Consider the following 13,315-nt stretch of genomic DNA (forward strand, 5'->3'; position numbering starts at 1 on the left):
CCAGGATAATGGGAGCCCAAGGTAACAAATGACAGCTAAGCATTTTTCCTTCTCTCTCAGCCACATGAACTCACTCAGCTCACATGGTCTTTTCTGATTCCTGGGATACATTGAATGTGTCAGGCCTCCAGAAACACGCACCAGTAATCATCACCGTCCTGATGCGGGCTTCACTCAGTTCCTTCAAGACTGGTTTGGTTTCCTTTTTCAAGCGATTCTCCATTATGAGAAGTCCCAGAAATGTCAACTCTGACTCTGCCTTCTCTCTATGGATTCAGGAGAAAATCAATTTTAAAACTTGTTTATGTAGTCTTGACAGTTGAACTTTATTTTTTCCGCTTAAAAAAATTTCTAAGTTTTATCAATATAATACATGCATATATTTTAACAATCAGAAAGAACCCAAAGCTTGTGATGAAAACCAATAGTCCCTGTCTCCACATCTCCTCACCCCTTCTCCTTCCCAGAGGCAACCACTTCTATATCTTTTGGCAACTTCTCCCAGTTTCAACTCCATTTTTAAAAACAATGTGCTTATCTACAAATTCTGTTGGTTTTTAAAACTTTTGTTAATCATATATATATACATATGTATATTTTATTTCAAAGACCTTTTTTTGACCTTGTAATCGTTTAGACATTGATTAAGTAGGTACTGCATATGAGATATCATCGTAATAGTCGGATATGGAATCATTCATTTCAACCTCCCTCTGTAACCTCCAGAAAATACATGACATCAGCCAAGCATTCGAAAAGTGTTCAGAATTTGAAATTGTAAGCTTATTGTCTAACTGGGTTACACTCATTATGTGGAATGGAGTAAATGTCAGGTGACTTTTTCAAAAGTAAATGTGGGGGCCAAGATCTCTTTCTTAATCTCGCATTGTTTCTTTTTCTGTCCAGAGAGGAGTTAAGATTGCAGAAGGAGAGGGAGACTTAGGGATCTAACCTTGCTGTGTACGGTCAATCACCCCCGATGTTGTGTCCTGTCCCACCACCATCTTCCACAGTATGTGACAGAGCTGAGTCTCAGCCTCTCAGATTCCACAAGGTGAAGCAACTTCCCTCTCCCGCCATCTCTCTCTCTCTGGCATGGTGTAGACTATGCTTTTTCCATCTGCTGATTCAGTTGCCACTCCCCCCCACTTCCTTCACATTTTACGGAAACATACAGAAATCTCTCATCTGCACTTATCGCTTGTCTAGTTTTCTTTGATATTGTTTCTTTTCTATCATGTTGGTGAAACTTGGGAGAGAGAGGAAATAAACACATGGTCAGTAAACCTTTAGGAGAAAGATCAGAGTTGGATTTCTTGGTGAAAAAAATAACTCAAACTTAGATGGGAACATGGTAAAGAAACTTCTCTCTGGGGGTGCTCGGGTGGCTCAGTCAGTTAAGTGGCTGTCTTCGGCTCAGATCATGATCCCAGGGTCCTGGAATCGAGCCCCACATTGGGCTCCATGCTCAGTGGGAAGCCTGCTTCTCTCTCTCCCACTCCCCCTACTTGTGTTCCCTCTCTCTGTGTGTCAAATAAATAAATAAAATCTTAAAAAAAAAAAAAGAAACTTCTCTCTGGAGTAGAGAACAAGTTACCAAATCTTCATTCAAAAGTCCATTCACCAAATAACTACTCTGTTTTAGACCTTATAGTAGGCACTTCGGTGAATACTCAGATAATTAGATATGAATCCTGCCTTAGTGATCTCAGAGAATATTATAAAAGAAGATTTACCCAATACAGAGTGTGTTAAATTCCCATCATTTAACTTCATGAGTTTCTATTTTAAATTGGACTAATATTTTCTAATTGGCTAGAACTAAAAGAAAGATCCAGAAATCTTTTCACCAGTTTATTCTGGTTTTGGTCTCTATTTTATGACTCTTCCCGTCTTTCACCAATTCAGGCACTTAGGCCTTTTGCTACTCTGCAACATTCCCAGCAAAATCCTGTGTCAGGACCCTTGTGTCCACTCTTCCTATTGCCTGCAATGTTCTTCCTCTGGATATCCACATGCTTTGCTCCCCTATTTTACCCATTTCTCTGTTCAAATGTTACCTCCTCAGAAGACTTGCTTGATCACCCCATGTAAAATGGCATTATTATCTAACTCCCCCAGTTAGGATATATGCTTCTGAGGGCAAAGATTTTATCTTATTCAATTCTGAGTCTTCAGTGTCTTGAAGAGCATCTCACACAGAGTCAAGCTCAATAGAAATTTGCTAAACCAATGAAAGAGGGAATTTTGATAAAGTATTTCTTCTGTTTTCTAGTTTGGTTTTTTTTTTTTTTTTCTAAAAAAAGGAAACTCTTCTACTTCCCTTTTATGATACCAGTTTTTAAAGAAGTTTTTGATTCTCCTGATTGGGAAACTTTGCTGAATATAATTTGATTGTGCTAAAACTCAAAACACTTTTCCTTTTCTCTGTTTGAAAATAGTAACTAAATTTTAAGAAGCATAATAGGAGATTGATATTCTCTAAGAAAATCTGAGATGGTTGGTAATCTAGCACATTGTATCATCACTTTCTTATTTTGCTATATTTATAATAATGGCTATCTCTCTAGTAATTTTTAAATGAGAGCATCACAACTGTACTAGTATATGGCAGCTGGGTGGTGACTATCCTTGTCTAGCTACATAAATATTTTTCTTCATACATAACCCTAGCTTTTGTTATTCAAATTTTTTGTCTTGAAATTACAAAATCCTGTGTGTTATGGGTCTTCATGCTTGCTTAAGAATAGCTAACACCTTGAATATTAAATCTGACAGTGCCATTCATTTATTTCAAAATGATCTTTGTGATTCTATTTAGAAGATTAAAATGTCGTGGCTGAAAGGCTCCTTAAAGATGATCCAATTCTATACTTTAGAGATGAGGGAAATAGACACAGTGTAAGGAAGGGACAATGATTCCATTAGAACTGAGGGAGAGAGGTTGTAAATAGTTACACTGAACCAAGGATATCCACATCTTATGCAAAGGTGCTAATTATATATAATTGAGGGTCTCTCTATCAGCAACACAAAATCAAAGATGAAAATGCATAGATAATTTGTTAGTCAATGTTCCACATTATTTCACTATTCCTTTGTCTTAGACAATTTAAAAATAACCTTTAAAAACTGAGAAACATTAAAAAAAAAGAATCTGCGATTATCCTCTAATGAGGACAATTTATACCCTTAATGTAATGAGGAATACTGAATTCTATTTCATATAACTCAACTTGCACACACTACCTCTCCAGATCTGAGGGAGGTGTACTATTGAGCCCTGAAAGAATCCAGGTCTGAAGGATGCAGGAAGTCTGTCACAGTGCCCATTGTCTCCTTCTTTTAAGGAGATAGGACCCCCAGTCAGTCAGCCACATAATGTTCCGAGGCTGAAGGAGTGTTGGTTATTTTTGATGGGATGATGGAACGCAGGGCAGAGATAGCTCACTGATGTCTGGGAGTCAGGAGATCTGGACTGCCATCCTTGTTCTACCGCCAACCAGCATTGTGACCTCAGCAAGTCTTCCCCAGTATGGCTTAGAGTCACCTATTTCCAAATTAGGAGATTGGATGAGATGAGTCTCCATCTCTAGGAGGCTTCCCTGTGATTTGAGTTGTCCTGTCCATCTCCAGCATTCTTTTACCTGATGTACACAGAGCTTACTCTAGTGCCAATTTCTGAGTTCCTTACCGGGCTAATTTCTGTACTTCTGAAAGCTTCTTCATCTTCAAGTCTTTATGGGCAAGGGCAATGACACGGAAGCCTTGTACTGTATAATTCCTCAGTTTCTGTGGGAAATCCTTGGGTACTGTCAAGTGAGAGGAAAGAGGTAAATGTAAGTTCACGTTGAAGGCTACCCAGCTCCTAAACAAGACTCTGGGATCCAGTCACTGTCCCTTGTTTTAAAACTCCAAAAAACACACTTTAATAGAAAAACTACAGCTCCAGCTAAAAGCCACAAACAACTCCATCAGTGTGCTCTTATTATCTTGACAGACATGAATGCCAAAGTTACACTGGTCATTAACTGGGTGTCAAATCCACTGGTTGGGTTTAGTAAGGACAGGCCTCAGGACTGGGTCTACATGAATAAAGTGAGGGAAACAGCTGATCCACTAGACCAGGAGTCAGCAAACTACAGGCCAAATCTGGCCCATTGCTTGTTTTTGTAAATAAAGTTTTATTGAAATGCAGCCATGCCCATTTGTTTACCATCTATGGCTGCTTTGGGGCTGAGTGGTTGAGACAGATACCATGTGGCCTGCAAAACCTAAAGTATTTTCTACCTGGCTCTCTGCAGAAAAGCTTGCTAATCCCTGCTTTAGATGATAGATGATACAACGCCAACATTTATGTATTTTGGCATAGCAGTCATAACTAATATTAAAATACTGATATTTATGGTTTATAGAATACCTATGAAGGTATTAGAAAGAAGCACAGCATTATGGAAGTATATAGTGTCTTAGGTAGCAAAACACCTGATTTCTAGTCTCCACTCTACTGCCAACTAGATCTCTGACCTTGGGCTTGTTAGTTCTCTCTTCTATACCTCAATTTCCCCATTCATAGAAGGAGGGGGTATGGAAGTCTATGTTCCCATTCAGCTCAGACTTTCCGTAGTTCTAAAATGTTCCAGGGGGTGGGGATCAAGGAAAATCCTGGCTCTCTCCATTTCTTAAATACAGGGGGAGAAATCACTGCAGTCGTTATTAGCATATGTCAGAGATCTGAGGTAAGGACAATAAGAAGAATTGAAAGTGCTACCAGAAGGATGAGAGGTGAGAAATGACAGGCCCAAACACTCACAATAGAGCAGGGGCAATAGTCACCAAAAATTTCAAGAAGATACTTGTATCTGTGAGACTGAAAAAAAATTAAACAGCAAAATATAGGCCATCAGTCTGTGAAAGATAGAGTGATAGAGGTAATGGGAGCTCTGAGACAGATCAAAGTCCAAAAAAAGGGGCTGCTTCTAAGGTAAAAATGGCTCTAAGTAGAGGAAGAAGTTAAAGCAATCATTTGCCAAATCTAGAATTGTGTGCACAAGCTGATGGCTATCAGCAATCATAAGGAGAATATAGATGAAAATCAAGAGAAAAAGACCAATTTTACCCAAATGAACTCATTTGAATGCAACAATATTCTTACAAATCTGGGCTGCCGCTTAGAGGGTGCATAGGTTTATAAGACTAAGAAACAATACAAATCAGCTGAAAATCTAGCCTAGAAAGATGAAATTGCTGTGAAAATGATCAATTACATTGCTCTAATACCATCTAATTTACTCTAATCACTTTTTTTGCTAAGAGATTTATCTTGTCTGTATTCTCTTTCCATTGATCTGCACAAGGCCCTTATGTGTTGACAGCCCCCAGAGGAGGTGGGCGGAGCGCCCCAGCTGCAGGATGAGTGCAGGAGCCAGACCTGTCCCATTGGTTCCCAGTGCATGTTTCTCATTCTTACCCTTCCTGGGGACCCTTACATCGCTTCCTGTTTTGGGTCCTGATGTTTGCTTCACATCTCCTTCCCTGATACCCCATTGTAGCTGGACTTTTCTGGATGGACCAAAGCCAGATATTTACTCTCTGCCTGTCCGCCTTGAAATTCTCATCTCTGCCTTATCATACTGGGCCCACTTCTCACTCACTGAGAAAATAATCACCTCCACAGTCATTGATTTAGACTTGTGTGTTTCATGTATTTGGGCTTCTAAAATATTTTACCTCCTGAAAGAGAACAGGGTCAATTAAATGTGTACCTGTTTCAGGCTTGCAGAACTTGGCCAGCATCTCTGGGGCACCCTTCATGTAGACATGGAAGTGATCCTCCCCTGCCATCTGAGCAACCACAGACATCCTCTGCAGACTTGAGGAAAACGGAAACTGACGCAGGATGGCTATGGCTTCCACAGGACTCTGAGAGAGCACCAAGGAAAGGGAGCATAAGATGCCTGTAAGTGAGATTTAGCAGGTGCACACCAACAAACAGGGTTTGCTATGCAATGAACCCAGGGACATCATGAGGTGGTGTATTTGTCACAACATTGATACTTTTCTGCCTGTCTCTAAGGTGATTCCTTCTTCAAGTTGTCTGGTCTGCAAGGCCTTCCCCATGGCTGCCTGGAGAAATCCTAATCATCTTCCAGGCAAAGTTCACAGGTCACTTCATTAGTGGTGCCTCTCTCTCTCAAAAACAGTATTCACTCCCACCTCTGGACTCCTGCAGCTCTTTCTTCAGCCTTTATTATAGCACTTGGCACATTGTCTTGCACTTATTTGCACCTATATGGATTTTTCTACCCACCCATGTATTCCTCCAACACAGAGCCCAACACATCTAGCTCTGAATTCACTCTATCCTTTAGCACATAGCATGGTGCTGTAGCATACATAGGTACTCTGTGAGTGTTTGTTGAATAAATTAAAGGGCAGATTCATGAATAAATTAAGGGATATATTTAGGAATCAAGGAATGAGCAAACCTATGAATACTGTTAGGATAAGGCAAAATAATAGGAATATAAAAATACGTGAAAGTCAGGGGAGATTTACCAGTTCAAAGGAGAAAGAGCCATCTGCTTTAAAAAAGCAAATCATACCCAACTGGATTTTGGTCCTGGTTTTATTATGATGTTTGAATCTGACATCCCAAATTTGTAGTAGTCTGCATTGCAATCTTCCATTATCTGTTTTGAAATGAAAATGTTCATAAGATTCCTTAGAGAAAAATAATAAGAAAGAAATACCTCTCATTTGCATAGTACTTGAATCTTTTCAAAGCCCCTTTCACATATTTTCTCTTCTAGGCCAATTATCTGAATACCATCATTGTCAAATTTCTGTTGATTGATTTATATTAAGGACCTTATTGTAGAAATGTCAAAAAGCCAGAAATATGTGACTACAATTTAATAGTAATTGATGGAAGAAATGCTAGCTACAGGCCAATGGTTCTTCCTGAATGGTATGTCTAGTAACTTGACGAGAGTTTGTAGAGACATAGTCTCCAATAGAGCTGAGCACATTAGCCCTCAGATAATTTAGGATTGGGTCTTGAGATAAACATGGGATTATTTCTTATTCTATATCTATGTTACTAACCTAATTGCTTAGCTAGAGAATTAGCAAGTTAGTTGCTCTCAAATTAGAATGCACATTTGAAAATAGTTTGTATTCCTTGGATGTTACAACAGTATAAGTTATACCATCTGAGAAACCAATATTGACTGAAAAGACAGGAAAGGCCGTCCATTGTACAAATCAGAAAATAGGAGACAACATCTGGCCTCTGCCCTATCACTCTCCTGTTTAATCTTGGGGACATTACTCCATTTCTCCAAGTCTCAGATTTCTTCCGAAAAATATTCTGATATCCCTTCTAGCGCTAAAATTCTTAGAGTCTACGAGGACATTTCCCCCCCCCCCTTTATGTGTCATGAAAGGTTCCTAACCACCAAAGGATATTTAACTGGAGACTCCTTCTCACCTAGCTTTAAACTCAGCAAATCACCTTGTACTTTCATGCTTTGTTTGGGGTGGATACCACTGTTCTTAAAGACAGTGCTTTTTACAGAGCTAATACTAAAGATGTATGTTCCCATGCAAGGCCCCAACTTGTATGTTATTTGTACAAACAGATCAACACCCCTCAATGGAGAAGAGGCACTGTCAGAACCAGGACCAATGTGACATATAGTAATAATGACCCTAAGCAGCTCATCATTGTGTCAACTCAAATGATGCTGCTAATGACATTATTTGTAAGGATTACACTGATTCTTCCCCCATTAAGATCCAGGAAAGTGATTACTGCTTTGTCTTTATGTCAAAAGTTTCTCCACAACAAATGCTCGAATTTTAACTTACTGATATCAGAAATTTCCCTCTTAACCAGGTTTCCTCTTTCATTACTTTGCCTTCTAGAAAGCTACAATTTTCCCACTATCCATCTTTAAATTAAACTTTGTGAGGTGTATTTCATGTCCCTGCAATCATTTGTTTTCATCCCTTCACCATTCTGTTTAAATGCTGTCCTGTAGTTGATGTATTATTGTCAGTAGCTTTAAAACATTTTTTTTGAGAACAGAATAATGTAATTAATTAAATAGTGAATGAATGAGTGGCCTCCACTTGTTGGGCACTTTACAGTGCAAACAGCCCCTGTAGTCTCATAGGCTCAATGCTTACCACAAGCCTGTGAATGAGGCATCATTATTATAAATGCACACATGAGGTAACAGACTCAGAGTCTTGGTTCTGGATTTGGGGTCATGTAGCTAGAAAGTGGTGGAGTTGAGAGGTCTGCCCACCATGTCACGACAGCCACCAGGATGGTTTTATACCCCTTAACTGTCATTCATACTCAGATCAGAAAACTAAGCTGGTTGAACTGGGGGACCTTCACTTTGGTGTCTAGACCTATACTAACACAGTAGCTACCAGCCATTTGTGGCTATTTACATTTAAATTAATTAAATTGAGTAAAATTAAAAATTCAGTTTCTCAGTTGCATAGCCACATTTCAAGTAGTCGATAGCCACATGTGGCTAGTGGCTAATATACTGAACAGCACTGCTTTAGGCTATTGTTTCTCTGAGTGTGTTACGAAGATTAATTGTACCATGTTTTGGCCTGTCAAGGTTTTGTGGTCAAGTAGGTTTGGTAAATGCTGCATATCATAGTCACTCTTGAATATTCACAGTGTACTACAATTTATTAAAGAAATCCTGTAGTTAAGAAATCAACTTTACTTTCTTAAAATAGCAGTTCCCAAAATTATTTGATCATGGAACACTTTCATGTTGCAATCATTAACAGAGTTCTTTGGAGCAGAGGTTGGGAAATTCAGGTAGAGTCAGACCTTCATTCACATATTGTTATAAATCTTCTCTGGGTTTCAACCAAAGTTAGAAAAGCTTTGCCACTCCCAGTAAGGATCTCTTCAAGTTTTTCTCATTTAGTCATACCAAGAAACTATCACCTTACCCAGGCAGTGCCCTCAAACATTTTGAGGTCCAGTGGGTCTCCCTGGATGATCCCATTGAGAAGGATCAGAGAGTGGCAGCTGGCCATGGCAGCACACAGTGGGCTCCACGGCAAAGCCTTGCCTGAGGCAAAGCTATGGACTTCCTGAAAACTGATAGAGAAGACGATTAATAAGTGAAGGTCTTCAAGAAAATCATTTTACACATTCTGCCCCTTAAATCTTACCAATATAGAGTTTTAATAATACTCAACTCTTATGATCAAATTCTTCCACAGCTCCCCATGCCCTATATGATAAAGTCTGAGCACTTGGATATAATCACAGAGACTTCTGTCAGATTATTGCAGCCAGGACCTATGGTGGGAGTAGTAGTGGAAGGCTCAGACTGACACTTGCAAGCTCTGCAGAGTAGGCTCTAGAAAGTCACACCCCAGGCAAGAGGTCTCTGGGCCAGTGAAGTAGCAGGGATGGGAAGGAAGACTGCCTGCTGGTTTCTTTTTCCTTCAAGTAAAAGCTCATCTCGACTCTGAAATGTTTCTCATAACTCAGCCCTTTGCCCTTTGTCTTATTTCCTGAAACTCCTGTCATGGATGTCCAGCATCTGAAGCTCACTTTCCTCTATGACAGTAGACTGGCTGGATTTACATTCCCCTCCTCCCATTTTACAGCCAAACAATAATTGTATCCAGTTTTCTCTATACTCCAAAATCTTACTTGGGGAAAGGGAAGGAAAGGAAGGGTGAAAGCTGCAAACATCCCATTCCCCTTTCACTAGTCTGGCCAATAAAGGGCAAAGCGGTGCCTGTCTGGACAAAAGCCTGGCCCAGCCATCTGAGCAACCAGGAGCTGAACCACATGAGTAGGGATGAACCCAAGTATCTTCTGCAATGTCGCACTGCCTGTCTGCTGTTATCTTTTGCCAGAGCTATGCCTGGCCCCATCACTGCCCTGGGGAGTTCTTGCATGACTTCTTCAATGACAGAGCCTCAGCCATGTTTGGAGCCAAGGTGGAGTATCCAGAGCTTAAGAGCTGGGGGATTTGCACTTGGACTGAGAAGGCAGATCTCAGCCCCACAGAGAAGGGAGCTAGGGCCCTCCCCTCTCTAACTCCATTCTGGGGTAACGTCTCTGTGATTGCTCTCCCCCCTCCCGTGGCCAGCTTTTAGCCCATGTCTATAAAAATTTTAGCCATATATGCTTCAAGATTCTATTTCAAGTGGTATCTCTGTCAGATAGTTTTCCTCATTCTATTCATTTTCAAAACTAATTTCTACCATTTATCTACTATGTTATTCTAAAATCCAGGACTGTGTATTATATCAAGCAATCATTATCATTTCTTCTTCTCTATTCTGTTATGTGTGCCTTAACAGTAGCCCTTTCCACAGCCTGTATAGTGTATAGAAGGTGGGTGCATTTGTGCCTTTTTGTCCCATGAGATGTGAGCTCCGTGAGGGAGGGGACAGAGCTCTTCTTTTCTGGACTACCCACCCCCAACCACCACTACCACCAGCCCGCTAGCCACCAGCAAGTCTTTGCAGTTTTTAATTAAGCACAGTTCTGATTTCACCCTTTATTCCTCTGTTTTATTCATTCAATTCCTTACTCATCCAACTCATTCTATTTTTCATGTGGAGTTTGAAGGTCTACGTTCCCTGTCTGATTTTGTACTTAGAACTCATTTAATTTAACAAATTAGAATAACCGGGAAGTAGTTCTAGTAAATTATTATATATATTTTATGTGACATTCATCCCTCACCGCTGGGAGAATGGATCTGAGTAGCACGAAGATAGCCACACCAATCCCACATTCCATCTTTGCTAAAGTGCCTACCTTTTGTCAGCAGTTGGGATGGTCCCCCAGAGGTCCAGCCCATCTTCTGTAAGAGTGCCAGTCTGGAAGAAAGTAGAATTGGTGTTAACATAAGATTTAGAGCTTTTAATTATATCATGACTTAAACAAAACCCAAGCTCCCAAGAAATTAAAGTAGATCTAGTTGTCCAAAGCCCTTGTTTGTAGACATCAAATTTTAAATCAGAGAAGGGTACCTGAAGGAAAGATTCAACAAGTGACAAATGATTCCCCAAAAGCCTATGTTGATAATTAAATGACTCTAGATACTAGTCATTACAATAAAATGTGAGTATTCTGTTTTTGTGTGTTTATTGTTGTACTTGCTGTTGTTAAACAAGAGGCATTCAGTGAATGGAAATCCAATAAGAACAAGTGCGAGTTTGACTTTCAGTTGGCACCTGCTATCTTTCTAAAGCAGAGCTCAGAGTTTTTTCTTTCTTTTCAAGACTATTTAGTTCATTGTCTGCCATCTGGTTCATAGCAATTTTATGGGTGATGTGGTGACTGTCCAGATTGATAATGAAATGTTGATAAAGGGCTTTGAGAGTTTAGAGAGAAATGAAGTGCTAATAATAAATATTCATTAATGCCCATGAATGGGTTTTATTGTTAGATCAAGAGGGAAATGGTCGGGAGATTTGATTTGCTGTATTATGAGGGAGTATTTGTCACATAATGTAACAGAGAAAGCAACATGAAACTAAATACTATCACAGCACTTTGAATTTGCTCATTGCTTCAGAGTCCACTATTAATTACAGACCCCAGTGTCTTTATGCAAGAAGCCAACTCCCGGAGTAAGCACGAGGCCCCACTGCTTCAGCACTGTCAAGGCTGAGCAAAGCACTACTAAGGGCTGGGGTGTATCCCTTTTTGCTACTGACACCCAGGTCTCTGTCATCATTCTTTTAAAAGTCATTTTTGTATTAGACAGTGAATTTTCTAGTCGTCTTTCAAATGACATTTCTGTCATTAGAAGACATTAAGTCAGCATAATGCTTTACAATGAAGTGCTTACAATACTTCCAATTTTTACAACTGAATAAACAGGGAAGGGACATGCTCAGGTTAGAGGTGAAATGAGCAGCCTCAAGGTCCAGTGGCCTTCATGTTGAAGAGAAAGAACCAGAATCCAGCCTGCCTAGACAAATGTTAAATAAATTTTGCAAAATATACAGAAAGACAAAACCCACACTGGACTTCCAATTAAAGAATGAAGGAATCTTGGTTTCGTTAATTCATTTGGACTTCACAGAAAGCTAACACGCTTTGTGTGAGTTATTCCTTGAAGAACAACAGCAAAAATCTATTCGCTTCATTTCCCTTCTGCATTTTATAAGGGTCCCAACCTGTGTGTTTAGATTTCAAATCCTCTTGAGTTGTTCCATTTCAAAAAACATTAGCAGCTTAATTCAAACTGAAATGTTTTCCTGATGACCAGATTATATTTTTTAAACATCAATATTTTGAACATGAAAACAGAATTGATACTGTAGCAAAACAGAAATGGGACTGTGTTATTTCTCTATGTGAAAATGATCCTTATACAATAAAACTAGCCATGAACAGAAAGAAAACTAAATTATAGTTGCAGTTGTAAAGGGAGTAAGACAGAGAAAGCAAACTTCTTAGCATAAATACTAGCCCAGGCTTGGGTTGAACTGGATAGAAAAGAGAGAATTTGTTTTATAACAAAGCAACGTAAACTAGAAATACATGAGAACAGATGTACTCAGAAGCCCGGTGGTGAATGTCTTCTAAATGGAAATAACAGTAGATGGGGCTTCAATTAATTGTGGGGTGCTTTATTCCAACAGCATATTGGTAGAGTTTTACAATGTGAAAGCTAGAAAGACACTTAGAGATCATTAGAGTTCAAACTTCTCCTAAAAGGGCACACAGAAACTTAGTGCCAGATCCAGGATTTGACTTCTCATTTTACTGATTCCCAATCCAGAGTTCTTTGCATTATAACATGCTGTCATGCCACTGGGGTTTGGCCAACCATGCTGCGGAGCAGTCCCTCAGTTGTTCTAGCACGTGAGGATGCAGAGGAAAAAAACTTTTTATGAGATGTAAAATGAACACCCTCTAGAAGAATTAGTTTTAGAAACAGATGAATATGTAATGAACATGTTTTATAAAACTCCCTCTTATATTACAGGCACTAATGAGGCTTCTGGGTGAGTATTGGGAATCCCTCCCCAGAAAACTTCCCAGGGGCTGTTCTCTGATCCTAAAACTAAAAGGGAGTTACTGTTAAATTAACCCTAGTGGTTCCTGACAAGTGGGATTAAGGGCTTTCTTTGCCAAAGGAAACTCGACAACAATAGAATAGAAATAATCTTAGAGTTGTTCTACTTTCAGCTGGGGGCCAAGACTCATCAAGTCTACTCATGGTGTCTCTCCAGCTGGTCCTCTACTCTCCATTCTTGCTCTCCTTGCCTAAGACAATTTCTATCAAAT

The 13,315-nt window shown here is 39.6% G+C and overlaps 1 protein-coding gene across 2 annotated transcripts in view; it reads right to left on the reverse strand.

Annotated features, from left to right (window-relative positions):
* Positions 1-13,315, reverse strand: part of ATP13A5 (ATPase 13A5) — a 115,175-nt gene that overhangs the window by 44,783 nt on the left and 57,077 nt on the right. For both annotated transcript variants that reach the window (XM_027585599.2, XM_027585598.2), the window contains exons 13-18: positions 10,829-10,890; positions 8,992-9,142; positions 6,606-6,692; positions 5,766-5,922; positions 3,695-3,812; positions 142-266 (exon numbers count right to left, since the gene is read on the reverse strand). In XM_027585599.2, coding sequence (XP_027441400.1) covers positions 142-266; positions 3,695-3,812; positions 5,766-5,922; positions 6,606-6,692; positions 8,992-9,142; positions 10,829-10,890 — 700 coding nt within the window. The remainder of the gene's footprint in view (positions 1-141; positions 267-3,694; positions 3,813-5,765; positions 5,923-6,605; positions 6,693-8,991; positions 9,143-10,828; positions 10,891-13,315) is intronic.

Source organism: Zalophus californianus, chromosome 1 (assembly GCF_009762305.2).
Source record: "Zalophus californianus isolate mZalCal1 chromosome 1, mZalCal1.pri.v2, whole genome shotgun sequence".
NCBI lineage: Eukaryota > Metazoa > Chordata > Mammalia > Carnivora > Otariidae > Zalophus > Zalophus californianus.